At 34.2% G+C, this 22139-nt stretch overlaps 4 protein-coding genes across 8 annotated transcripts in view; 2 read left to right on the top strand and 2 right to left on the bottom strand.

The window, feature by feature from the left end:
• Positions 1–90: 90 nt before the first annotated feature.
• KdelR (ER lumen protein-retaining receptor) lies at positions 91–7265 on the top strand. The gene is made up of 5 exons (XM_088235383.1): positions 91–264; positions 886–1145; positions 3873–4019; positions 6100–6205; positions 6465–7265. Exons 1-5 carry the CDS (start codon positions 174–176, stop codon positions 6497–6499), a joined length of 639 nt encoding a protein of 212 aa, XP_088091509.1. The 5' UTR covers positions 91–173; the 3' UTR covers positions 6500–7265.
• PolG2 (DNA polymerase subunit gamma-2, mitochondrial) lies at positions 7260–12744 on the bottom strand. The gene is made up of 6 exons (XM_088235376.1): positions 12298–12744; positions 11226–11384; positions 10557–10737; positions 8486–8604; positions 7920–8024; positions 7260–7505 (listed from the first exon to the last, which is right to left on the bottom strand). Exons 1-6 carry the CDS (start codon positions 12742–12744, stop codon positions 7446–7448), a joined length of 1071 nt encoding a protein of 356 aa, XP_088091502.1. The 3' UTR covers positions 7260–7445.
• A 9-nt stretch (positions 12745–12753) lies between these two features.
• On the bottom strand, positions 12754–13624 carry GatC (glutamyl-tRNA(Gln) amidotransferase subunit C, mitochondrial). The gene is made up of 3 exons (XM_088235395.1): positions 13473–13624; positions 13028–13358; positions 12754–12925 (listed from the first exon to the last, which is right to left on the bottom strand). The coding sequence occupies exons 2-3, from the start codon at positions 13351–13353 to the stop codon at positions 12754–12756; spliced, it is 498 nt and encodes a 165-aa protein (XP_088091521.1). The 5' UTR covers positions 13354–13358; positions 13473–13624.
• A 6974-nt stretch (positions 13625–20598) lies between these two features.
• Positions 20599–22139, top strand: part of gig (TSC complex subunit tuberin) — a 49793-nt gene continuing 48252 nt past the window's right edge. For all 5 annotated transcript variants that reach the window (XM_088235358.1, XM_088235350.1, XM_088235334.1 and 2 more), the window contains exons 1-2: positions 20599–20855; positions 20989–21125. In XM_088235358.1, the coding sequence (XP_088091484.1) occupies positions 20777–20855; positions 20989–21125 (216 nt within the window). In that variant the 5' untranslated portion in view covers positions 20599–20776. The remainder of the gene's footprint in view (positions 20856–20988; positions 21126–22139) is intronic.

Here is a 22139-nt window from a genome sequence, read left to right as displayed (position 1 = left end):
AAAATATGGTGCGCGAGGTGCATTGAGAGTTAAGAACTGTTCTAAAAATCATAGACAATAGTTATCATCTCTTGTTTTGTATTTTGCAGTGACATCTACAAGAAAAACTGGCGAAGCCACGTCATTTTTTGGTCGTGTGGTTGCCGTGTCAGCGGCTATTATAATTTACAAAAATGAATGTGTTCCGACTTCTTGGCGATCTTTCTCATCTTTTAGCGATTATTATTTTACTCCTTAAAATATGGAAGACGCGCTCGTGTGCAGGTTATTTAATTATCTTATTTTATTATGCGCCGGTCAGTGCCAACGTGAAGATCGGCTTTTGTGTACTGTTGGAGTGTAGATATTAAATTTTTATTACCGGGTGTATAATTTGTGTTTTCTTGTAATTTTTTGTATAAAAAAAACAATTATTGTACATATCGAGTGTAAATAGTGATCACATATTTTATAATTCTTCAAAATTCAATAAACAAATGTCTCCCCTACCAACAAATGACGTGATGCTGCAGTACCTAATATAAATACTATATATATATGTCTACATATACTTACAAAAGCATAGTTTAAGTGTGTGTTCTTAAATTTTGCAGTTATATTTAAATAGATCAGCAGTCTTTAAGGCCCAATAAATTAAACTCAAATATTATTTCGCCAGCATTATCATAACTTTTTATATTTTTTATCTTAACCTAAAGAAAGGCTTCTGATTTTATTGTTAATCATACAGCCCGTATCATTAAAATAAATTAATCGTCAACTTATATTATTTAGATCGATTCTAATTGTAAAAAGTGGGGTAGAATTGCAATCTTACATAAATTAAGTTATATTCTAAAATGATTTAACATTATTGTATCTTTGTTATAAGTGTTACTGTTTCAGGTATATCGGGAAAATCGCAAATTTTATTTGCCATTGTGTACACAACCCGATACCTTGATCTACTGACCACGTACATATCGGCCTACAACACATTCATGAAGTTCATATTCCTGGCCGCATCGTACGCTACTTTATACCTGATGTACATCAAGTTTAAAGCCACCTATGACCACAACCACGATACCTTCAGAATCGAGTTCCTGTTGCTTCCTGCCGGAGTATTAGCTCTGTTGATTAACCACGATTTTGCCGTACTGGAGGTAAGGCTATAATATTATGCGTCGGGATCTCTGTCAATTATTGTTTTATATATAGTAATTGAGTTGCAGTGTACTCGACACTGGCAACTTAATAAATTTATATTGTTAGACATTTGACACCAATTTAATCTGAGTATGTAGTTAGGTGTAAAAAAAGCCTATGTTTTAAGCCACACTAACTCAAGCGTCAATATGAAATCTGGAAACTAAAAAATCTGTATGGCTAAATTAAAGTTTCACGAAAAAAATATGCCAGAGAAGCTTAACTGCCAAATTTGTATGAGCTATCAGTTTGCATAATTTAATTTATGTTAGTTAAATATCCCAACGTTAACCCTAGTCTTATACCCGTATGCAGAGACAAAACTTAAGGTGAGGAAAGTACATTCTAATTTCAAATGCAGAGAATAACCCGAAGGTGAAGACAATATAATGTACTCTCCTCACCTTAAGGTTTGTCTCTGCATACGGGTATAAGTCTTTAGTGTTTGGAAGCCATTATCTCAAAAACTGTTGCTTAAGTTTCTTTGGCTTTCAGCTCCTCGTATGTGAGAAACGCACAGGGTGCCTCCGAATTCCGAGTTAGTACAAAATTGACCTCCGACTTGCAGCCCGACAGTAGCCCACCCCTCCTAGTATTTTTGAAGACTCCGTATGTGCTTCTTCACAATACATTATATAATGTTTTTAAATTGTTGGCTCATCCCAAAAATTAATCCAAGCAAACAGCAGTTTAGAGTCGAGACATACACCGATGTTTTAATTGAATAATCAGATATTTTATTGGATTCTCGAGTAAATGATGCCAAACTTTTGGATGTATTCGGTTTTAAGCAATGTTTCATACAACAGCCCGTAAGGCGATACAAATCCTTCTGCATAGCTTGGCAATTAGATTCCGAGCTAACATATCATTAGTATGCGTCTATACTTCATACTTGCCACTAACCACTGCTTTACTTGGGAAATTGGACTTATCTTACTGAATGTAAGTGCCAGAGGAAATTGAAATCTGGGAGTCAGAAGAACTTAACCTATATTTAGCACTCTAATAGTCACGTCAACATATTGTACATTGGCTGTCGCCTCGCATCTGTGAGATACACAATCAACTGTTCACAATTAGCCGTAATTTACTTCAAGTATGGAGGCAAATAACTACACAAAACTCAGAATGGAACATTTATGTATATGAAAATTTGCAATGGAACATTTATTTCTAAAAAATTACTAACAGAACTTTTATTTATTAAAAATTACAAAAACTAAGTATTTTAACCCATAAAATGTTAAACATTGCGGTAAAATAAAATTTATTAAAAATAAAAAATTAAGAGAAGTAAAAATTAGACGGGTTGTGGTCCCATAGGTAGTGTCGTGGACTCCAGATCCAGAGGTTCAAGGTTTGAATCCCGCTCTACCACTGCTTGTGTCCCATTCTCTGAAACGTTTATTTATGACTAAAATAAAATGGTACCAACATTAAAATATTTGGGTTAGGACAGACACCGTTGCACAGTTGGTTAGACAGCCAACTGTGAAACTGGCATCGCGAGTTCGATTCCCGCCAGTTGCAAGAAGAAAATTCAAGAAAGATTTTGTTCTTAATCGGTCTGGGTGTTGTGGTGTATTTTTCATTACCTCCTTTTATATCCCACCTGCTGACAAGCCTTAAAATAAAGGCTAAGCGGTTTATTCGTTTTCAAATAAAGAAATCATAAAAATGCAAATATATCTTTTAAAAAATTACATCACTCATTGTTCTTGATGTCTTTATCCACATCACAATCATTGGAACGAAAAATGCAGTTTTGTAGATATAAATAGTGAGTCTTGTTAAACCAACATATTTGGCAACTCGCATGAGTTTTGATACTCAGTTGCTGTGTTAATGGGAGTCTCTGGTACTGTATTTTGGGGAAGGATAATATAGTCCCATGGTATCTGTGAGACACCCATAAAGTATTGGACTTGCAATGGTCAATGTACGACTAGCACAGCCTCATAACTAGCACAAGGAATTGAAGAGGGGAGAGCTCGCGGGGGGCGCCTTTTACGAAAGTAAGAAACCGTGTATCTGTGAGATCTGACGCGACCATTGTGGCGAGCATTTTTTTTTTTGGCTTAAAATAGTTATGGCCTTCGTTTTTTATATATTAAATGATGATTAATTGTTAACATAAATGTAAAGTCATATAAAAAACGTAACTAAAAAAAATTCAAGTTCTTACGACATAAAATTATATGAATGTGGCGCTTATCTCTTATTTTCGGATGCGCAGTCTGACTTTTCTTCATACAAATGTATTCTCGTATTTTCTCCCTGGATTATGGTTCTAGAGCGATGATTATTGGTGTATCCCTATTGTTGATTTTTATTTTTACCTCATTTGATATAGCTGAATAGCAAATACAACTTTCATAGAAAACAAAATATTTTAAAAACATCCAAACACAGGTTGAAAACACTTCAAAAACTTTAACTGCGATTATCTCAAAACTCACTTTTGTGGGTTAGGTTGTTCTTCCACCCGTATCCTCAGTTGTCGTAGAGGAGTTAGGGCCATCCAAAAACCCTTAAAAGCTCTTAGTTTTATCTGCTGTCCATGGACGTTTGAATAAAGCAAAACGTGTCGACACAGAAAATTTCTTCCTTATACTTTTTAAAAACATATTTTTTTTATTGTATATGTATTTGGTTGAATAATAAATTGCCTTAAATTTAAGGTTCTCTGGACATTCTCCATCTACCTGGAGTCCGTTGCTATCTTGCCACAATTGTTCCTCGTCTCCAAGACGGGAGAAGCTGAAAGTATTACCTCACATTATTTGTTTGCCCTTGGATCTTACAGAGGACTGTATCTCTTCAACTGGGTAAGATTGTATTTTAACTTTATTACCAATTTATTTTTGGGTGCTTCTTTCGTTAAAATTACTTCATATTTCAAGAGTTAAAACAGAGTTCACACAAGGACAATAAAATATACAGGCCTGTAGGACAATACAACAATTAGTTCATAGTTCAAACGCGGAATGCTGCAAAAATGGATACACGACGACGTGCGCGGTGGTGGAGGTAATCCATTGTCCTGCGGAAATATTCTGCAATGTCTTGGTCCATTGTCCTGTCCTCCAAATATCTGTTTGTAAAAATTATATTTTTTTCTATCATGTCAAGTATTATATTTTCCTAAAATATTTATAAAATTTACTATAAACTGGCATAAACAATGTATTAACTGTTATATGCCATGCCATGCTGAATTTATTTCGCGAACTGTCATTTTGCTTATATAAAACTATCAAAATACTGACAATATAATGATACAATCAATAATGAACAAATACGTACATTTATTGTTGTCTTTTTTAAAAAAATACATTTTTATTTCACAAAATCGAAAAGCAATAAATGTTAAAATCGCAATCTGTTAAATGTGGTGGCACTGTCACGCCAAAGACATTGTTTGATGGATGATATTATTTGTTTATCCAAAAAGTAGTATGAAAAAAACTTTTTAGGGCCTAAAGTCTACAATAACAAGGAAAATAAGGAGAATTCCGCTTTAATATTTTGAAGAGCTGATCTCCGTGTTCCAGCTATTGTGTGGTCAAATAGTGATGAAAATGATGAATTTCATTTATGTACATATTCTTTTTTTTGTTTTAAATCTACTCAAATACCAAATGTATATTTTTGCTTGACGAACAGATAAAAAAAAAGTATCAGTGTGATATTTGATAGCCTTTCACATAATAATGACTAAGTGCTAATTGTTTGATAAGAAACAAACGTTATAAAAAAAAACATTATTTGCTTGAAACAGGGTTTGTACCCCAGTTAGCCAGGAGATGTACAGATATTGTAAAAAGATGTGAGAAAGAGATAAATAAATTGTAAGAACTACTACAACTATAAGAAATCAAGTAAAAATGTAAGAAATTATAGAAACAAAAATTGAAGTTGGTGAAGGAATCTTGAATATCAGAATTACAAAGGATAGTAGATACAGGTGTATTTCATATATACAAATATTTGACTGATGGTTACAATAGTTTCAAACAAAAAATCTTAATGGTCTATAAATACATTGGTGTGTAATCTCTCCATGTTTCAACACTTGTTTTGAAATAAATGCAAGCTATTTAATGATTAATATGTAAATATATACATGCCTCTACATGTTTAATTGGTAGAACCCAATATGAGATTGCATACACACCTGCAAGTGTAGAAAAAAATATATATTAGTTTGTGAAATTTCTCAAGTTATTTTCATTTCTTTAATTTAATTGGTTCCAATAACTCAGTGGATTGTATCAACCTGATATTTTATTTCAAACAATATATTTATTATGCATCTTTGTATTTATGGCAATTTGAAATAAATTAAAGTTTTCATAAGTATCTATAAAAAAATTACTAGTTTGCATTATGTGATACATATGTGAATCCTATTAAAAAATCTATGATTTTTAGCAAAAAATGTATACCTAATTGAATATAATCAAAGAAATTAGGTCTGAAGATGAATTCTTTTAAATATAAAAATTGTTGTTGTGCGTTTACTTATTTTAATATAGTTAAGTTGGATTTGTACGGAGACAATACAGTAGACAGGACAATATTGTCCCGTACCAGCTCCGTGAATAGCCTCGACACCGCAGAATAGGACAATAAAATAATACAAAAATTCTTATATGTCTATCTCTAGTACAATGTTTCGGTCCATTGTCTTGTCATCTAAATTTCTGTTTAAACAAGGACAATAGGTCCGCTGCTGGGACAGAATAATATTGTCTCCTTCTTGTGTGAAGGGTTAAATGTTAAATATTATACGACTTTAGTTTTGGGACATAATTTCTTCTTCTTATTTCTCAATCAATTAGACTTTCTATTTAGAAAGTACAGACACTATTGTGTCCGTGAATAAGTTTGGTAAATATATTTCAGGTCTACCGTTTTATGGTGGAGAACCATTACGATCTGATAGCGATTGTTGCCGGGGCCGTGCAGACTGTACTTTATTGTGATTTCTTCTATCTCTACATCACGAAAGGTATTTAATAATTTTACCACTTAATATTAAATAACTTGTTTCTTTGATTTATTATTTGTATCGATGCATATTTTTAAAGACGTGTCATGCATCCATTGCCAGATGGGGCACACAACTGTCGCAATATAACAAAACATATTTTAGAAGTATTTTATCCTTCTCTTTTATATTTGAACCTGTTGGTGTTTATTATACTTTTATGTTGGTACTCGGTATGGGTCTCCGAAAGATAATAATATATGTAATGTTTGTCCAACAGTGCTGAAGGGGAAAAAGCTCCAATTGCCAGCGTAATGGGTGTCCATAGAGAGGTGCTTGTGACAACCCGAAGGAATGCTGTATTGGTTTTGTCTTAAAGTTGTGTAGGAAACTACAATTTAAGAAAATTTCATTTCATTCATCATTTTTTTTTTTTACAAAGTTATTGTTGTTTTTATTACTATTGATTTCTCCTACACACGTGATGACCATATGTGAATGTTTTCTAAAATACCTATGTTATGTGCAAAAGGGAATCAATAGTATGGTTATCCTTAAGAATAAATTAGTCCAACATGTCGGTGAATGAAAATGAATATTTATTTAGTGCCACAGTGCCGTAGCACTTTACTTATTGTCTATAATATTAATGCCAAATATATAATTTTTTGAATGTATTTTGTTGACATCTCGATCCAGTATGTGATAAGTTAAACTAATAGTTTACACGCTGTTGATAAAGAGTAAAGTTCACTTATTTTCTTCGCATTATTGGTAAAGGTATTTAAAGGAAGTTGCATAAAAATAATTAAAATTAAGCTAGAAAGCACAGTCATTGTTGTTCATAAACAATTGTGTAATTATTCGGTATTTAATGTGTATTCAAATAATTTATTTTAACAGTCGGTGTACTCCATTCTCCATTTTTGTGTGTTTGTCATTACCACATAGAGGCATTTAGATATTGTCGTATGGTACAACATTCAATATTATATGTATTTTAATTTTATTGATACAAAAACGGAATAGTATTTCTATTAGATTACTGTTCGATGACAAATAAATATTCAGTAAGAACTAAGTGGATGTTTTTATTATTTCCTGTTTCATTAAAAAGATATGAAAATATGAATGTAACAAGTATTTATTACTAAATAATACATTTTGATGATAAAAAAAAAATTGTGAACTTAAAAGAAAGATTAACATTATTATATATATAAATTCGTAAGTTTTTTGGTTGCATGTGCTGGGGAAGGAATTACAGATCATTGAATAATTTAATGATGTGTTTTGCTAAATTCTTCACATGAACTTCTTCCTGAAATTTAAAGAAAAATTGGTTATTCTTAAAATTTTAATAAAATAAAATGATCTATCGAAAACTGAGTGAAGGTAAGAAAAATAGTGTAAAAATTCCATTTTAAAAATATTTTTTGAATAAAGGAATAATCTGCTAAGTCACTATTTTAGAGGATTATCAGCAGGTGCGAAATATGGGATGTGGAAGGAAGTTATGAAAAATACACTACAACCCCCAGACCAATTGAGAAAATAATCTGGCTTGAATTCCCTTCTTGCAACTGGCGGAATCGAACCTGCGACACCAGTTTCACAGCTTGTAGTCGTCTAACCAACTGCCCCACGGCGCATGTCAAGATTGAAAAAAAAACAAACGTAAGGAAAAGACAGTATTGTTTGTAAGTATATAATATGTACATATGAGATTACTAACCTTGAGAGTTGTATCTCGATTACGAACACGAACAATACCCGTTGTTAGAGATTTGGAGTCCAGTACTACTGTGAATGGAATACCCCACTCATCGTTTCTCTGGAACTAAATTATTTTAAAAATACAAATTAGTTTTAATAATAATAAAAATAAAAGAAATAGTAGCCATTTAAAAGTCGGTAAGTCATTACATACTTATTTACCAACAATAGTTAAAGAGTTGATGCATTCATTTTTAAAGACACCTTAGTTAAAAAAAAAAATTGAACTGCATAATAACACATGGGAACTCGAGATTATTTTTTGAGCTGCAGGTCGGCTCGCAGCTCAAGTGACAACTTGGAGTTTTGAGCCAGCTTGCAGATCAGCTCACATTATATCACCCGACTGCTGCGGGCTCAGGCGCGGAACTGCATTCTACCCCGGCAGCGGCTGACTATGGCAGTGAGTCAAATGCTACTTGTTCTCTTCGTTTGGAAAGAAACGGACAAAACTTATGTTAACACCTCGTTCAACATTGAAAGTATTGTATCAGTCTATGGTTTGTTTAAGTTCACAAGGCATACCTGTTCCTTTAGTGGTGCTCTAGTGCAGTCTGGAAGACAAGCTGTGGAGATCCCAGATTTTCTCAGTTGTTTTGTCAGATAGAAAGCCAACTGAGCTAACTCCTCAGCCGTAAACGTATCTAGAAGAAATGCATAATATAATATTAAAGTTTGTTAGCGAAAATTCTTGGTGTAATTTTTGAATTGAGTAACAGTAATTCTTGGTAAATAAAGTCTATGATGTGTGCAAGGGGAGTGATTTGCTGATGAATGTTGATAATCCAATGTGATGGCTAAATGTGGAATCAATGGGGTTACACTGAAACTGAAAATATTTTCTAATTTAATACGCACATTTAATTGACAAAAAAATGCATTAAAAAAACGTAATTGCAAAAAACTGGAATATTTTATGTTTGATAAATAATCTATAACAAATGGCACTAGGGGCTAATAGTTTCAGTTAAAATATTTTCTAATTTAATACGCACATTTAATTAACAAAAAAATGCATCGAAAAAAAAACGTAATTGCAAAAAACTGGAATATTTTATGTTTGATAAATAATCTATAACAAATGGCACTAGCGGCTAATAGTTTCAGTTAAAATATTTTCTAATTTAACACGTACATTTAACAAACAAAAAAATTAATTTAAAAAAAACATGATTGCAAAAAACTGGTACCCCGCATCGTTAGAAAGCAATGACATATCCGCACGGCTATTTCATATACAAGATCATCCGCCGAAAAAGTGATTTATAAAATAGTATTATTCATAAACGTACCGAAAATTTTCACTAAATTGTGACTACCTTTACTTGTCTTGAAGTAAAAACACTATTTCTTAGTAAATAATGATAAAATCTAAATTATTTAAAAATATTCCTCACCGACAACGATAGTTCACTAATAATTGCCTTTTTAGAATCATTCTTTCATCGATTTTTATATCACTTTAATATTAAAAAAACGGTGTAAGTTATACATTTTACTATTCTTTATGCATAATTTACTCTCGACACTATTCAATTTTAATTTACTAGTATATATATATATAACTCAAACATTATTTTAAAATTTTAAATGGATACTGAAGAATAACCTATAACTGTCATCGTCCGTTAAAAACCTTATATGTTTCATGTATATTTTATTCTTGTTTAGCAAATCTTTGTTTTTGAAAACTCACTTAAGTATTCATACTGATACTAAGGATTAAAATTTAAATTCGTAATATTATGTATTTTACAAGAAATTAACTTATAAACCACCGAACAGGACTCAAGTATTATCCTAATCTAACTTCTATGTTATAATATACTTGTACACATATTCGTTATCTCCTTTTCACATTATAACGGGTGCGTATAATACTATCTCACTTGCACCGTCTTAAGTGAAGCAGTTTTATTTTAAATAATAATAGCCCTTATAAAAGAGTGTTGAAAGACTAAATTGCATTTAGGAAAGCTGCAAGATTTTACTGAAATCGTAAGTTAAAGCTGAAATTTGGAGTTTGGAGACGTAATGAAATTCATGTTTTATCTTTGGCTACGCAAGCTTCTATAATTTGGTAGTAATAATTTTGGCCGATAGAGGTGTAGCTTGCTCGCTGTGTGGAATATGACGTAAACTGATTAACACAAGAAATTGTATTATTATTATTAGGTACTATATTTGTGATATATTTTTTCCTAATAATAATGTAATATAAAACATTACTTTCGATGTCAAAAAAAAATGGTAAGCTGCAAATAATCGGTTATTGGGAGAGCTCGCCCCTGCAAGATACATATGTTATGTTGTAACCTCGTATGTAAGTTCTGTTTGGGCCAAAATAAGAATTTGGGGAAGCGGTCACTCAAAGAGTGGGGAGATTGGAAGGGATACTTCTAGGGTCCTGAGGAACACTTATGCCAAAAATCAAAACTATTTTATTTTTTTTAGGTTTGGGCTAAAATATGCTCATATTGCTTGGGATAAAAGTGTTCAGAGTGTAGATACAAGAGTTTATAAGTTATTTTAATGAGTTTAAGAACTTGGTAAAAGAAAAGCCACAACAATAATGTATTTAACCTCAGTAAAATACCTGGACTAAGAGCTGCAAAAATACACTTAAATGGCGTAAGTTTTCTGTGTATTCTAAGGATTGGTGCATCATATATGGAATCGTCATCGATAGAGTCAGTAAAGAGTCCGGCAACAGCAGCCTCAAGAGATGTCTCACTTTTTACCACTATTGGAACTACAGTATCACGACCGTGGCGTGCCTAAAAAGAAAAACTACCGTTTAGTATAAACGATTCAGGAGTGGCTAAACAATTTTCATGTGAAAAACACAAATTTCGTTGACTTAGATCTAACTTTTGGCTTCTGAATTTTCCCAGTTTTTGTCTATCGCGTCAAGTTTTTAAGTTACGGAACACCCTCTCTTTTCTCATCACATTAAGATAACATCACTGTAGAGAGAAAAATTTAAATGATAGAAGAAAACTAACTACAGTTTTGAAATCAGCATGTCTACTTGACTATAACAGATGAAAAATTAAACTCGACAGAAATTTTGATAAAATTTTGTTTTTTATGCAGTTAAAAATTTACAGCCCCATGTGAGAATTAAACAAATATTTTAGACCCTACATAAGATAAATAATAGTGGCTGATGACATATTTTATTATATAAAAGTATAGGTTCAGTAAATAGTAATTTGGTAAAAATTTAAGTTATGATTAGATTGGACCGAAATTGAATACTCACTGTCAAATCAACATCAGATTCGCTATCTTGAAATGGTCTCATAGATATTGTTTCGACGACTTGATTTCCCCATGAAAAATTTGCCAGTATGTTGACGAACATTGTATCCGAGTCTTGACTCGCTCCACCCAATGTGAATCTTCCTGGCAAAGCTGAAAGCTAGAACCAGACATGTGTTTTAGATATTGAGACAAATTTTAAAAGATATACAATTTAATAGGCAGTATTTTATTCCAGAAATTTTGTATAACTAGAAATATACGAGTTTTCTACTTTGAAAATCAATACAAAAGTTTTCATAAAGGAACGCCAAGATTCTATTTTAGAGGCCTGTCAGCAAGTGGGAAAGAGGATATGGAAAATACACCACAACACACAGACCAATTGAGAAAAAAGCTTTCTTGGATTTTTTTCTCGCAGCTGGCAGGAATCAAACCCGCAATGCCAGTTCACAGTTGGCCGTCTAACCAATTGCATCACGGTGCCTGTCTAATATGAGAAATAAAATTTTTGCTTGTGTGACGAGTCCTCTCAGTGTTGAAAATCTATTTTGCTAATAATTTTGATACAAATAATCACTCTTCACTTTTTTTATTATTTAAAAAAAATATATATCTATTTGGGTTCTTATGATTGACTCTAATACGCATATTTTTTTTTTTTAACTGTTTTCAAAAGAGAGAAAACATTTGCACTTAAAAAATGAAAATAAAGTCGTGGCAGAGCGGGGTTTGAACCTTTTGATCTATGTAGCGGCACTTACACAGGACCACAACCTGAAAATTATTTATCAACCATGCACTTTTGCCTAAGTAGTTCAAGTACTAAAAAAAAATCTTTCATATTTATTAACTATGGAGTTATATCAAGAAATTATATATTAAAAAAAAAAACAATCTGTTTAAAAAAAAAATTTAATGCATAAATTTTTAATAACTTGAATGCCAATACAGAAAAAGCAATATCAATAATAGATGTTCTGAGATTTATGGTCGGTCATGATGATAAACATTTTTGTGAAATGTGAGTTACCTAGAAGAAGCATTATGTGTAATATATGAAATTTAAATACCTTTTTCCACCATAGCGTTCTTTGTCTCTGCCAATGAAAAAAAAACTGTTTTCCTTCAGTAGGAGGCATAAATGTTTCTGATATGAGGCTAGTTTTAAGTAGAGTTGAGAAATAACTGTTTTCTGAAAGATCATCAGACTCTTGTTCTTGCCTCTTCATTATGATTCTTTTAGCCACGCCAAACGGCAGTTGTTTATTGCAAATTTCTCGTGTATTGATATACATGTAATGATCGTGAATATCCTCCGGCTGATTCTCAATAAAGAGGAATACAGTAATATCCCTACTGACTACATTGGAATACATCCATTCTTTCTTAATGTTATGTTGAAATAAGGACCCAGATGGGCCCATTTGAAGACAAAGGACATTTTTCCCAGTCTTAGTTAACAGAGGACTAAAAAATAAATACTTTTGGGCTAATTTTAACACTTTATCTAGATACATGATGACAAATCACAATGATTTGGTTTCGGGGCTCTCTTTGTGAAGCAAGTTATCCCTCGGTTGAAGTGGAATATTTCCCGGAGGAGCTACGAAATAATCTTCTTCCGTGACTGCAGCATTTTTTAGAATATCTTTCTGGCAATTTCCATCGGTTATTAAATCTTCACGCAGTGTCAAATTCCTAAAAGAGATACACCCTTATTAATATGATTGCAGTTGTTGTAAAATACACAAAAAAGTTATCACATAAAAAGCTTTAAAAACATTTTAACGAAATTAATACCTGTCCTCTAAAACTGTATACATTGGTTCAACTGTGTCAGTATTAATGTGTAGTATCCGATCAGCAAATAAAATTGCATCTTCCAAAGTTTGAATACTCTGTTTGTTGGCACAGTTTACAAGGGACAGATGCTCTAGTAAGCAAATGGTATCTTCGTCGATTTTAGTAGGAGTCAATGATGGCACGTCTTCTTGAACGTAACTTAGGGGAATTTTTGTTCTTAATTTGAGATCTCCATTACTTTTGTTTATAGCCAACGCGCTCTTAAAACGATGTGAATATTGGAAGCCATTCCGTATAGATAATTTTCCAAAGATTTTTAACATAGCAGCTGTAAGAAAATATTCCGCAGTTTACGTTAACATACTATAAACATATTTCAGTAGTGGCTATCCAAAACCATTATTGAATATAAACATAAATTATGATAACGGACAAAATATACCTTTTTATTTAAACTTGTCGTTTTCTTGGGTTCGTTTAGTTGCTGTCTTAAACTAAAATGATTTCACAATTGCTTCCATTCGGATTCCGCGTTCACAATGTTGAATATTGACAGTTGTTGATAATGACAGCTAACGAGCTAAATTAATAACCTAAAATAAATGCTAAGTGCTAAATCGGAATGAATCGGAAGTCTTCTTCTTTTTAGTTTTTTTTTTGGCTTTTTTCAGCCAGTGTCAAGTTTGAGATTGACTTATTTAAATATTTACACATGTGTTAGTACAATACATACAAGTTAGCATGTTAGTATTTAATATTACATACACTTAACATAATATAAAACTTACCATTTATAGCTACATATTTGCATATTTTTTTTAATATATGTTTATTGGGTGGGGACAAGAGAGTTAAAATAATAGTAGGGAATGGGACGCTGATTTTGGAGATGTCAGATAGAAACTCGGGATAACAATCATTTATGAGGCATCCAAAGAAAACATGTTTTAGATCTTCCTCCTCAAGCTGACATTCGTACATAGCAGAGTCCCGGACATGGGTTTTAAACAAATGAGAACTATTACAACAATGTCCAATGCGCATTCTGCGTATAGAAGATGTCTCAAATTTGTTCAGAATCACTTTGAAGAACCAAGGCTTTTCTGTTATATTTGGTTTCAATTGGAAAAGGTGTCTTCCCTTAGCTTGGGAGGAGGCTACCTATAATATTCTTGCCATGTGCGAGCCTTGCTTCTCCTTTGTCATAAAAAGGATATCACCTAGTGGTAGGAAGTTACTGTAGGCAGGATCCCCGGAACGGGCCGCCTTCTTTGCCAACGCGTCCATCTTTTCGTTACTGAGAATTCCACAATGGCTAGGGATCCAAGAAATAAAAATGCTTTTATTGGACGCCCCTGATAAAGACAGAAGAAACCGAGTAAACATGCAGAGCTCGTACTCGGGATAAAAAGATTGGGGAGATTTGATTTTTTGTAAGGCACTCAGAGAATCTGACAGGATAAGAAACTTGCTATATTGTGAGCTTAAAGCGTACTTGACAGCTTCTCTGATTGCAATGCATTCCGCTGTAAATACAAATGCATTATTGTGCAATTTGTATAATCTTTGGGAGTCGTCATCTTCACAATATATGGCCGCACCCGTGTGGGATGGTAAATCTGACCGATATTAGTTGTACATTATCTCTGGATCCATCAGTGTAGATAATTTTCAAACCGATCCATCTTGACGACCGAATGTGGTTGGATGTACACCGGGGCCGTAGATGGCTTTCAACTCCGAATGTAAGCTCAATATTTAGGGCGTATATAGAAACATTAAATGGAAAACGATAAAGGAGAAGAAGGTCTTTAGGGTTAATGTTAAATTCAAAAGATTTGTAAAATTTAAAACTGTTGACTAGTAAAGGGGGTGGTTTATGGGACCAAAAAGATGAAAATGTTACACAGTCAGAGAGAAATTTTACTTTTTTGATGAGTAGGTTACTTATTTGGATGGAGCATTTTAGCAAAAACCTATCCGCCAAATATTGTCTTCTCATTCCGAGTAGGGTATCAGTCTTTACCTGTAAAGCGTTAATTGGAGAAAACTTCATTGCTCCGATGACTAGTCTCAGACTTTGGGATGGATCCGGTCTAGTCTTTGGAGATTTTTTTTGAACAAGGTTCTAAAAGGAACGAGGCATAATCGAGATGGCTCCGGATATACGCAGTGTAAAAAAGTCTCTGTATAAAAGGAAGGCTCCCCCACCATACTCGCGAGACTGCTCTTAACGTATTCAATCCAGCTTGACACTTGTTTACTATATGATATTATGTTTACTATTTTACTTACATATGTATGAGTTCCATGTAAGATGAATGTCCAAAATTACTCCCAAGAACTTAATCTGGGTCGTAAACGGGACTATCTCATCTCCGTGCTGAATTTTTATGGTTGGAATTTTCCGCTGTTTACAAAAGGTTATGGAGTTACTTTTACCAGTTGATAGATCTAAGCCATGTTCCACTACCAATTCTTGATGTTATTCATACCTAAATTCAGAACATTTTCTAGATTCTTTGGGTCCTTCTCATTTGCATACATGAAAAAATCATCCGCGTACTGAAGCAAAATTGCTTCCATAGGAACAATGTCACTGATGTCATGCGTATAGATATTGAAGAGAATTGGGCTCAGAACAGAACCTTGGGGCAGTCCCTTGCTCAATTCTCTCTCCACCGCAGCATGACTGTGAACACTGATTTCTACCTTTCTGTAAAGAATCAAATTTGCCATGAAAGACGTGAGCTTTCGCGGGATTCCAATTCGCAGCATTTTAGTTTCTAGAATATGAATGATAACATTGTCGTATGCTCCACTGATGTCCAGACAGACACCTATTAATAACTCCTAAGTCAGAGTGGCTTTGATCTCGGGTGTCAGAATTGACACGCTTTCGATGGTGCTCTTTCTTTTCCTGAATACAAATTAAGATTCGGGGAGAGTTTTCGAGCTCTCCACAAACCAGTCCAAGCGCTGTCTCACCATATGTTCCACCACTTTCAACAGTGTGGAGGAGAGGGCTATGGGGCGGTAGGAAGATCCAAAATTTGGGTCTTTGTTGGGTTTAAGGATAGGGATGATAGATCGGGTTTTCCATTAAGGGGGAATGTTTCCTGATTCAAAGATCATATTGATCAGTGACAAAATGTAGGAGAGAGTAGGATCGCTGTTGTGTTGGATAAAACTATATATGATACCGTCAATCCCTGGAGCTGAGTTGGTAGGTCCAGCCAGAACAGTCTTCAGTTCTTCTAAACTATTGCTATGATCCAACTAGCTTTTATTAGTAAACTGGTACCAATAGGAAGACTCATTCCAGTTATTTGCAGTCTGTGGGGCTAGCTTGTTGGCGAGCTCCTTAACTCACCCAAGGGACTCGGGCCGTTTCACTAAAGGAGTAAAAGAGCCTCTAAATCTACGTATCATGTTCCAAACGGCCGAAATAGGCACATTTCGTGACAAAGAGCAACATAAGTTTTTCCATCCCTTGCTTCAACCTGTTTGAAAGTCAACAGGTTTTCTAGGCTCATGTTTGAAGAGTAAATTTTGGCTTGCCTTTTCCTTTTCGAAACTGCCTCCGCACATTCGCTATCCCACCATGGGGCTGGAGGGGGTTTATTTCCATTTTTTTTCTTTCTTATAGGAACATGTTTGTCTGCTGCATCGACGATGTATGATGATAATGCTTCATAGCATTTCATTACATTTTTATTCGTCAGAGTGGGCAGCTCGTTGACGTTGAGTTCAATGTCATCAGAGAAGTCTCTCCACTTAACCTTTTTTGTGATGTATCTCAGTCTTCTTCTTCCCTCGTGGGATATACCACTTTGGCAATGTCTATGGCTGAACATGATGTTAACCACTATAGGATAATGGTCACTACCAAGAGTATCATCAATAATTGCCCATTGTAGCGATGATGCTATTGCAGCGCTGCAGACTGTAAGATCCACTGCACTGGGTCGTAGATTTGGGAGTTGAAGACGAGTTGGGGAGCCATCATTAAGGATAAACATATTCAGCTCATCTAAGAGATCAACAATGTCTCTTCCCATCCTGTCGCATGTCGGAGCACCTCACAAGGCATGGTGAGCATTAAAGTCTCCAAGGATAAGGAACGGAGGAGTCAATTTTTGAAACATAGATAACAACATTGACTTCGGGGTTTATTAGATGGGGAGATGTATATGAATAGGATAGTCAAGTCATTAATTTTTCCAGCTGTCACTTGAAAGGGACACCTTTCAAGGTTGACGTTGCCAGGGATAAAAGGGAGGGAGTTTCTGATGAGAAGAATTCAGAGCCACCCCTCCCATCCCCACGGTCATCCCGAAGGCAGTGGAATCCCCGGAATTTAATGGTAGATCCCAGAGTAATCCATGTCTCCGAGATAGCCGCAAGAGAGATAGATTCTTCTTGAATGGTGTTCAGAAGATCTTCTTTTTTGTTCAGGATACTATGACTGTTCCACTGAAGAATCCTCATCTGAGGAGCCATTGCAGTAGTTAAGGAGAGAGGTAACATGTTGAAGTTGGTGGGCGACGTTGGACGGTATTCGAGGGTTGTTTTGGAGGAGTGAAAGTAAAATACTCAATATTGTGGAAATCAGTGAGTTATTTGATGTTGGTACCATGCTCGGAAAAGCACCCCCGTTAGATCCGAAGGAAGTTGTCCGTTCGGGAAAAAAAGGAGTGAGAGATCGTGATGAGCATTAGGTTTGGAGGACGGTTTTTTTGACTTCGACTTTTTCTCCACTGTTTTTTTTAAGGTTGTTGATGGGGGGGGGGGGGGGGGTGAAGAATAGTTTTCGGCTTTGTTGTTTTAGAGGCAATTTCTGCGTAAGAAATCGTCACTTTTCCGAACATTTTCGTTGCTTCTACGTACGATATACTTTTTTCAGCCATCGTATGTTTAATATTTTTTTGCCTTTTCAGCTCAGAGCACAGCTGTCTGGTGGAAGAGTGGTTACCGAAACAATTAAGGCATTTTATATCCTCCACTGCTACCGTGCAGGATCCCCCATTGTGTGAGGATCCACATTTGTAGCAGCGTGGTGGAGATCTGCAGACACACAAAGTTAAACACATACAGTTCTACAAAGAGGGACACATTGAATATGGATATATAGGAAGGCAGAGATTTCGAGTCCAAGGTCAAAACCACCGTGTTAGAGGGTTTTTAGTCGACTACGTCACGTCTTGAGCCTTGATTACTTTACCAAGTCCATGAGGTACCTCGGCATTCTCCACAATGTCCTGTTCGGACCAGTGCGAAGGGATGCCTTTGGTGACACCCTGTTTGGTAACTGGAAAAGTCGGAATAAATACGTTGTAATTAGCCTTTTTGGCTATCTCAGATGCTACAAACGCATTGGCCTCGTTTGCCGTCTTAAACTACACAGAAACACGGTTATGACCGACGAACTTAATTCCGTTCCAGGCAGTCCGGATGTTATTTCTATGAAGAAATTTACCGAAGTCAATATCGTACAAGTTGGTTGGAGTGACGCCGTCTATTTGTACTTTGGTTACGTGTACAATGAATGGTGTGCGATCCATTCCATTATACATTCGGGATTGAACTTTGGTAGGTGTGGTGGTAGGTGTGGTGGTAGATGTGGTGGTAGATGTGGTGGTAGCTGTGGTGGTAGGTGGAACTGCGTTTAGGACCTGTGAGGTACCTGGGGTTGCAGAAGTCAGAGGTCGAGAGGTTGAAGGTTTGTGTGGGAGAGGGCGGTCTGAATCAGAACTCAATTTCCTCTTCGTATTCATAAGTTTCGTTTTTTTGGATTTGGCCTTTACTGTTACAAATTCGGCGGGGTCTGGAACTGTATCCATAGTGCCGCATGATGAATCAGATTGGGATCCATACGGTGGATTCGGTAGTTTATCTATATCATCCATGTTTTTGTTTGTTTTTTATTTTTTAATATAACAATGTAAAGAATTACACATGCGAAAAAGAAGAAAGAAAAAAAAGTTGTGTTACCTGGTTTGAGGTTTCATGACAATCGGAATCAAACAAAACTAAAACAAACAAATTTTTTATTTTTTTTATTTTTTTTTAAAAAACCTTTATTTTAGCATAAATAAACAATAATGGCTAAGACGCTTACCTGACACACGGAGGGTTCCGGATTTGACTTCTGGTGAGATTACAATAATTTACATAATTTTTTAACGTTTACGGCGCTTTTATCGTAATTTTAAGCTCAATCAATAACTACAAATCGCTAAAATAGGTATTTAAATTTGGGCAAAAAAAAGGAGAAAAAATTGTCTAGTTAATATTAATCCCACGACATTCTATTTAATAAAAAGAAACTATAAAATTTTTAGGAAAAATTACTTGATTTTATTTTACCAACTATAAACATAACCGGGAATCACCAATTACCATTTACCAATACTAAGCTTTCTAAAAGCCCCAACCACCGTGTGCCCATGGACTCCTGAGTGGCCTAAGACGGGCCTTGTATATGTATATGCATTATTTTTTATGCTTTTCTTAATTTGTTGCCATCCATTCTTTTCATTAATTTCTGGTTTTGTTGTTTTTATAATATCACATTATGTTTTTTGTAAATAAATAATATTGTTTTGGGCCAATATTATCACGTCTTGGTAGAAGGCCTCAATAAGCGAGAAAAGAATGTCTTGATTATCTCATTCGGCGTTGCTATTTTGAACGCTCCCACAGGCGTAGAAAATACTTTTATAGTGCGTACGTATTACGTAAATACGCGTTATACATAAAACCATTTTCTACGTCCACGAGAGCGTTTAGAGTAACAGTCCGGTGAACCTATATAATGACTAATGACTCAGTTAGGACGTCTTAATAGTAAAGTATTAAACTATAATAGTTTGAACTTTTCTACTGGCATTTCTAAGTGGAAGTGCATTTTAATTATAATTATAAAAATATGTTTGTTTTGTTATTTTATTTTTTATTCGGATAATCAACAGCTACATTTATCATATTTATAAAAAAACAAAACAAATAAGCTGATTCTAGGTTTTCACAAGTAAATGTTTTCAATCTCATCAGTCTGATGATGCCGGTCACGATGAAACCCAGCCACCGGTAAAATTAACAGCAAAAGTGGAAAAAAAAAATGTCCGTAGGTTTTCACGGCCTTTCAGATTCTTGTGATGTTTTTTTAGTTAATTGTGTTATGTAACAAAATTCCTTCTTGCCAACGTTTTGGACAGCGTTACAACGTCCATCATCAGCTCAGATGATGAGCGCTGAACACTGTACAAAAAATCGATAAGAAGTTTTAACACACTGCACAATAACCTAGAAAAACACCACAAAAAATTGCATACCTATTTTTATTATAAAAATAAAAATGGAACTTTACTATTTAAGGACAATATTTTTCAGATAATGTGCTCAAAATCCCGATACATAAACGCCAAATAAACATTGGAAGTTTTCTGATCACATTTCAAGTCTTCGTTATTTTAGTACCTACGTGTGAGTTATTCGACTATTTTTAACAGCTGATGTCTTTATGCTTTATATTTATTGTTTATGGATCATGCACAGATATCTTTGGCCAGAGAGCTGTCAAATTTCGTTGGGTTAGCTGGTATTGGGACAATTTTTTAATACAAAAAGATGTGTTTAATATTTAGTGTAAGTGTTAGTAGGTAGTTACAATTTTACCGTTTCATCGAATAAAATTTCTTACTCGACTTCCATTGCCAATGATATTATATTAGCTCCATTAAAATGAGTTCAAAAGACAAAGAAAACAAATCTATTCAAGAAAAGCTTAAGCAATTCTTTCGTCTTGGAAAAGGTGGTACCGGTAAGTCTTTGCTTATTATAATAATTTTAATGATTGTTGAAATGCATTACCAGTAGTATGATTCGTTTGATAATAAGACAATTCAACTTTATTCGTGGTTTGTTACGATTTATTGACCATTTCTCTATTTCAGGTAACATTAAAACCAGAATAGACTTTGCTATAACCCCCGAGTTAGAAAGAGAACTCGGCAAAGAAACTCCAATAAATCAGAGATTAAAGGCTATTAAAGAACTTTGTGGAAATGTGTCAACTATTCAGTTAGAAGATGTAAGTTTGTATTGCATTATTTAAATGTCCAATTTGTGTTTGATCCAACTATTGTTCATTTTCAAAATGTCTCGATTTATTCATTGATGTAGGTATGCATTAAAACTATCTTCGATTGATAATTTGGTAGGTAAGAAATGTAAATTGGAGCAATACGTAGGTAGTAATTATTTTTAATGTAAGAATACAAAATTGTGGTTTTGTTTTATGTTTTTACTATTTATTTACTTACAGCTTATTATACATTTTTTGAGGCATAATTCCCAACACCATGGGACCAAAGTCCTGTGTAGGGTCGGGACAAATAATTAATGAACACAGACATACATCACCACAAATATTATATAAAATCAGAAACATAATAATAAAAAAAGGAAATAATATGTACATGGCACATCAATATGATAAACAGCAAACACACTTTTTTTTACGTTTAATAATAAAAAAAAGAGAAATAAGGAGGTTATATATTTAAAAAAATCATTGAGGAGTTTCCCACTCAGATCCGTCCTGCTAAGAAAAATCCAGTCCTTAACCCGTCTCTTGAAAATAGGTTTTGTCCTTGAAAGCTTAATATGCTCTTCCAAAATATTGAACAATCAGTGCGATAAAGGAGAGGTGTCTCTGACCAAAAGTCGTACAGGTTTTGGGTAGAACATAATTATTATTATTTATATACTTATTATTATAGCATTATAACAGTTATTATTGATGCTGGTACATATCTTATGCGTATTTTGTATGTTCCATTATTCCTTTAGAGACGAATGTAATCAACTAGGAACATTATTCTAGCATGAAATCATTCAACCGGAGAGGAAGTTTTATGTGGGGTTGAGGTGGAATTGGGGAAAATAGAGTTTCATGTGATGACCCTACAAATGGGTGCTCGGGTTAAGTTGAACATCTCGTGCAGGAGGCAATCATAAGGACCAATTAGAATCTTGTATGTCTAATCTTAATATTGAAATCAAACACTGATTTGAGTCTACTAATTTTATTTTTTAAAACTAA

Source organism: Micrasema longulum, unplaced genomic scaffold (assembly GCF_059751315.1).
Source record: "Micrasema longulum isolate JH-2025_06_02 unplaced genomic scaffold, ASM5975131v1 h1tg000093l, whole genome shotgun sequence".
Lineage (NCBI taxonomy): Eukaryota > Metazoa > Arthropoda > Insecta > Trichoptera > Brachycentridae > Micrasema > Micrasema longulum.
The sequence above is the reverse complement of the archived record's forward strand: the minus strand, read 5'-3'. Positions and strand labels throughout refer to the sequence as shown.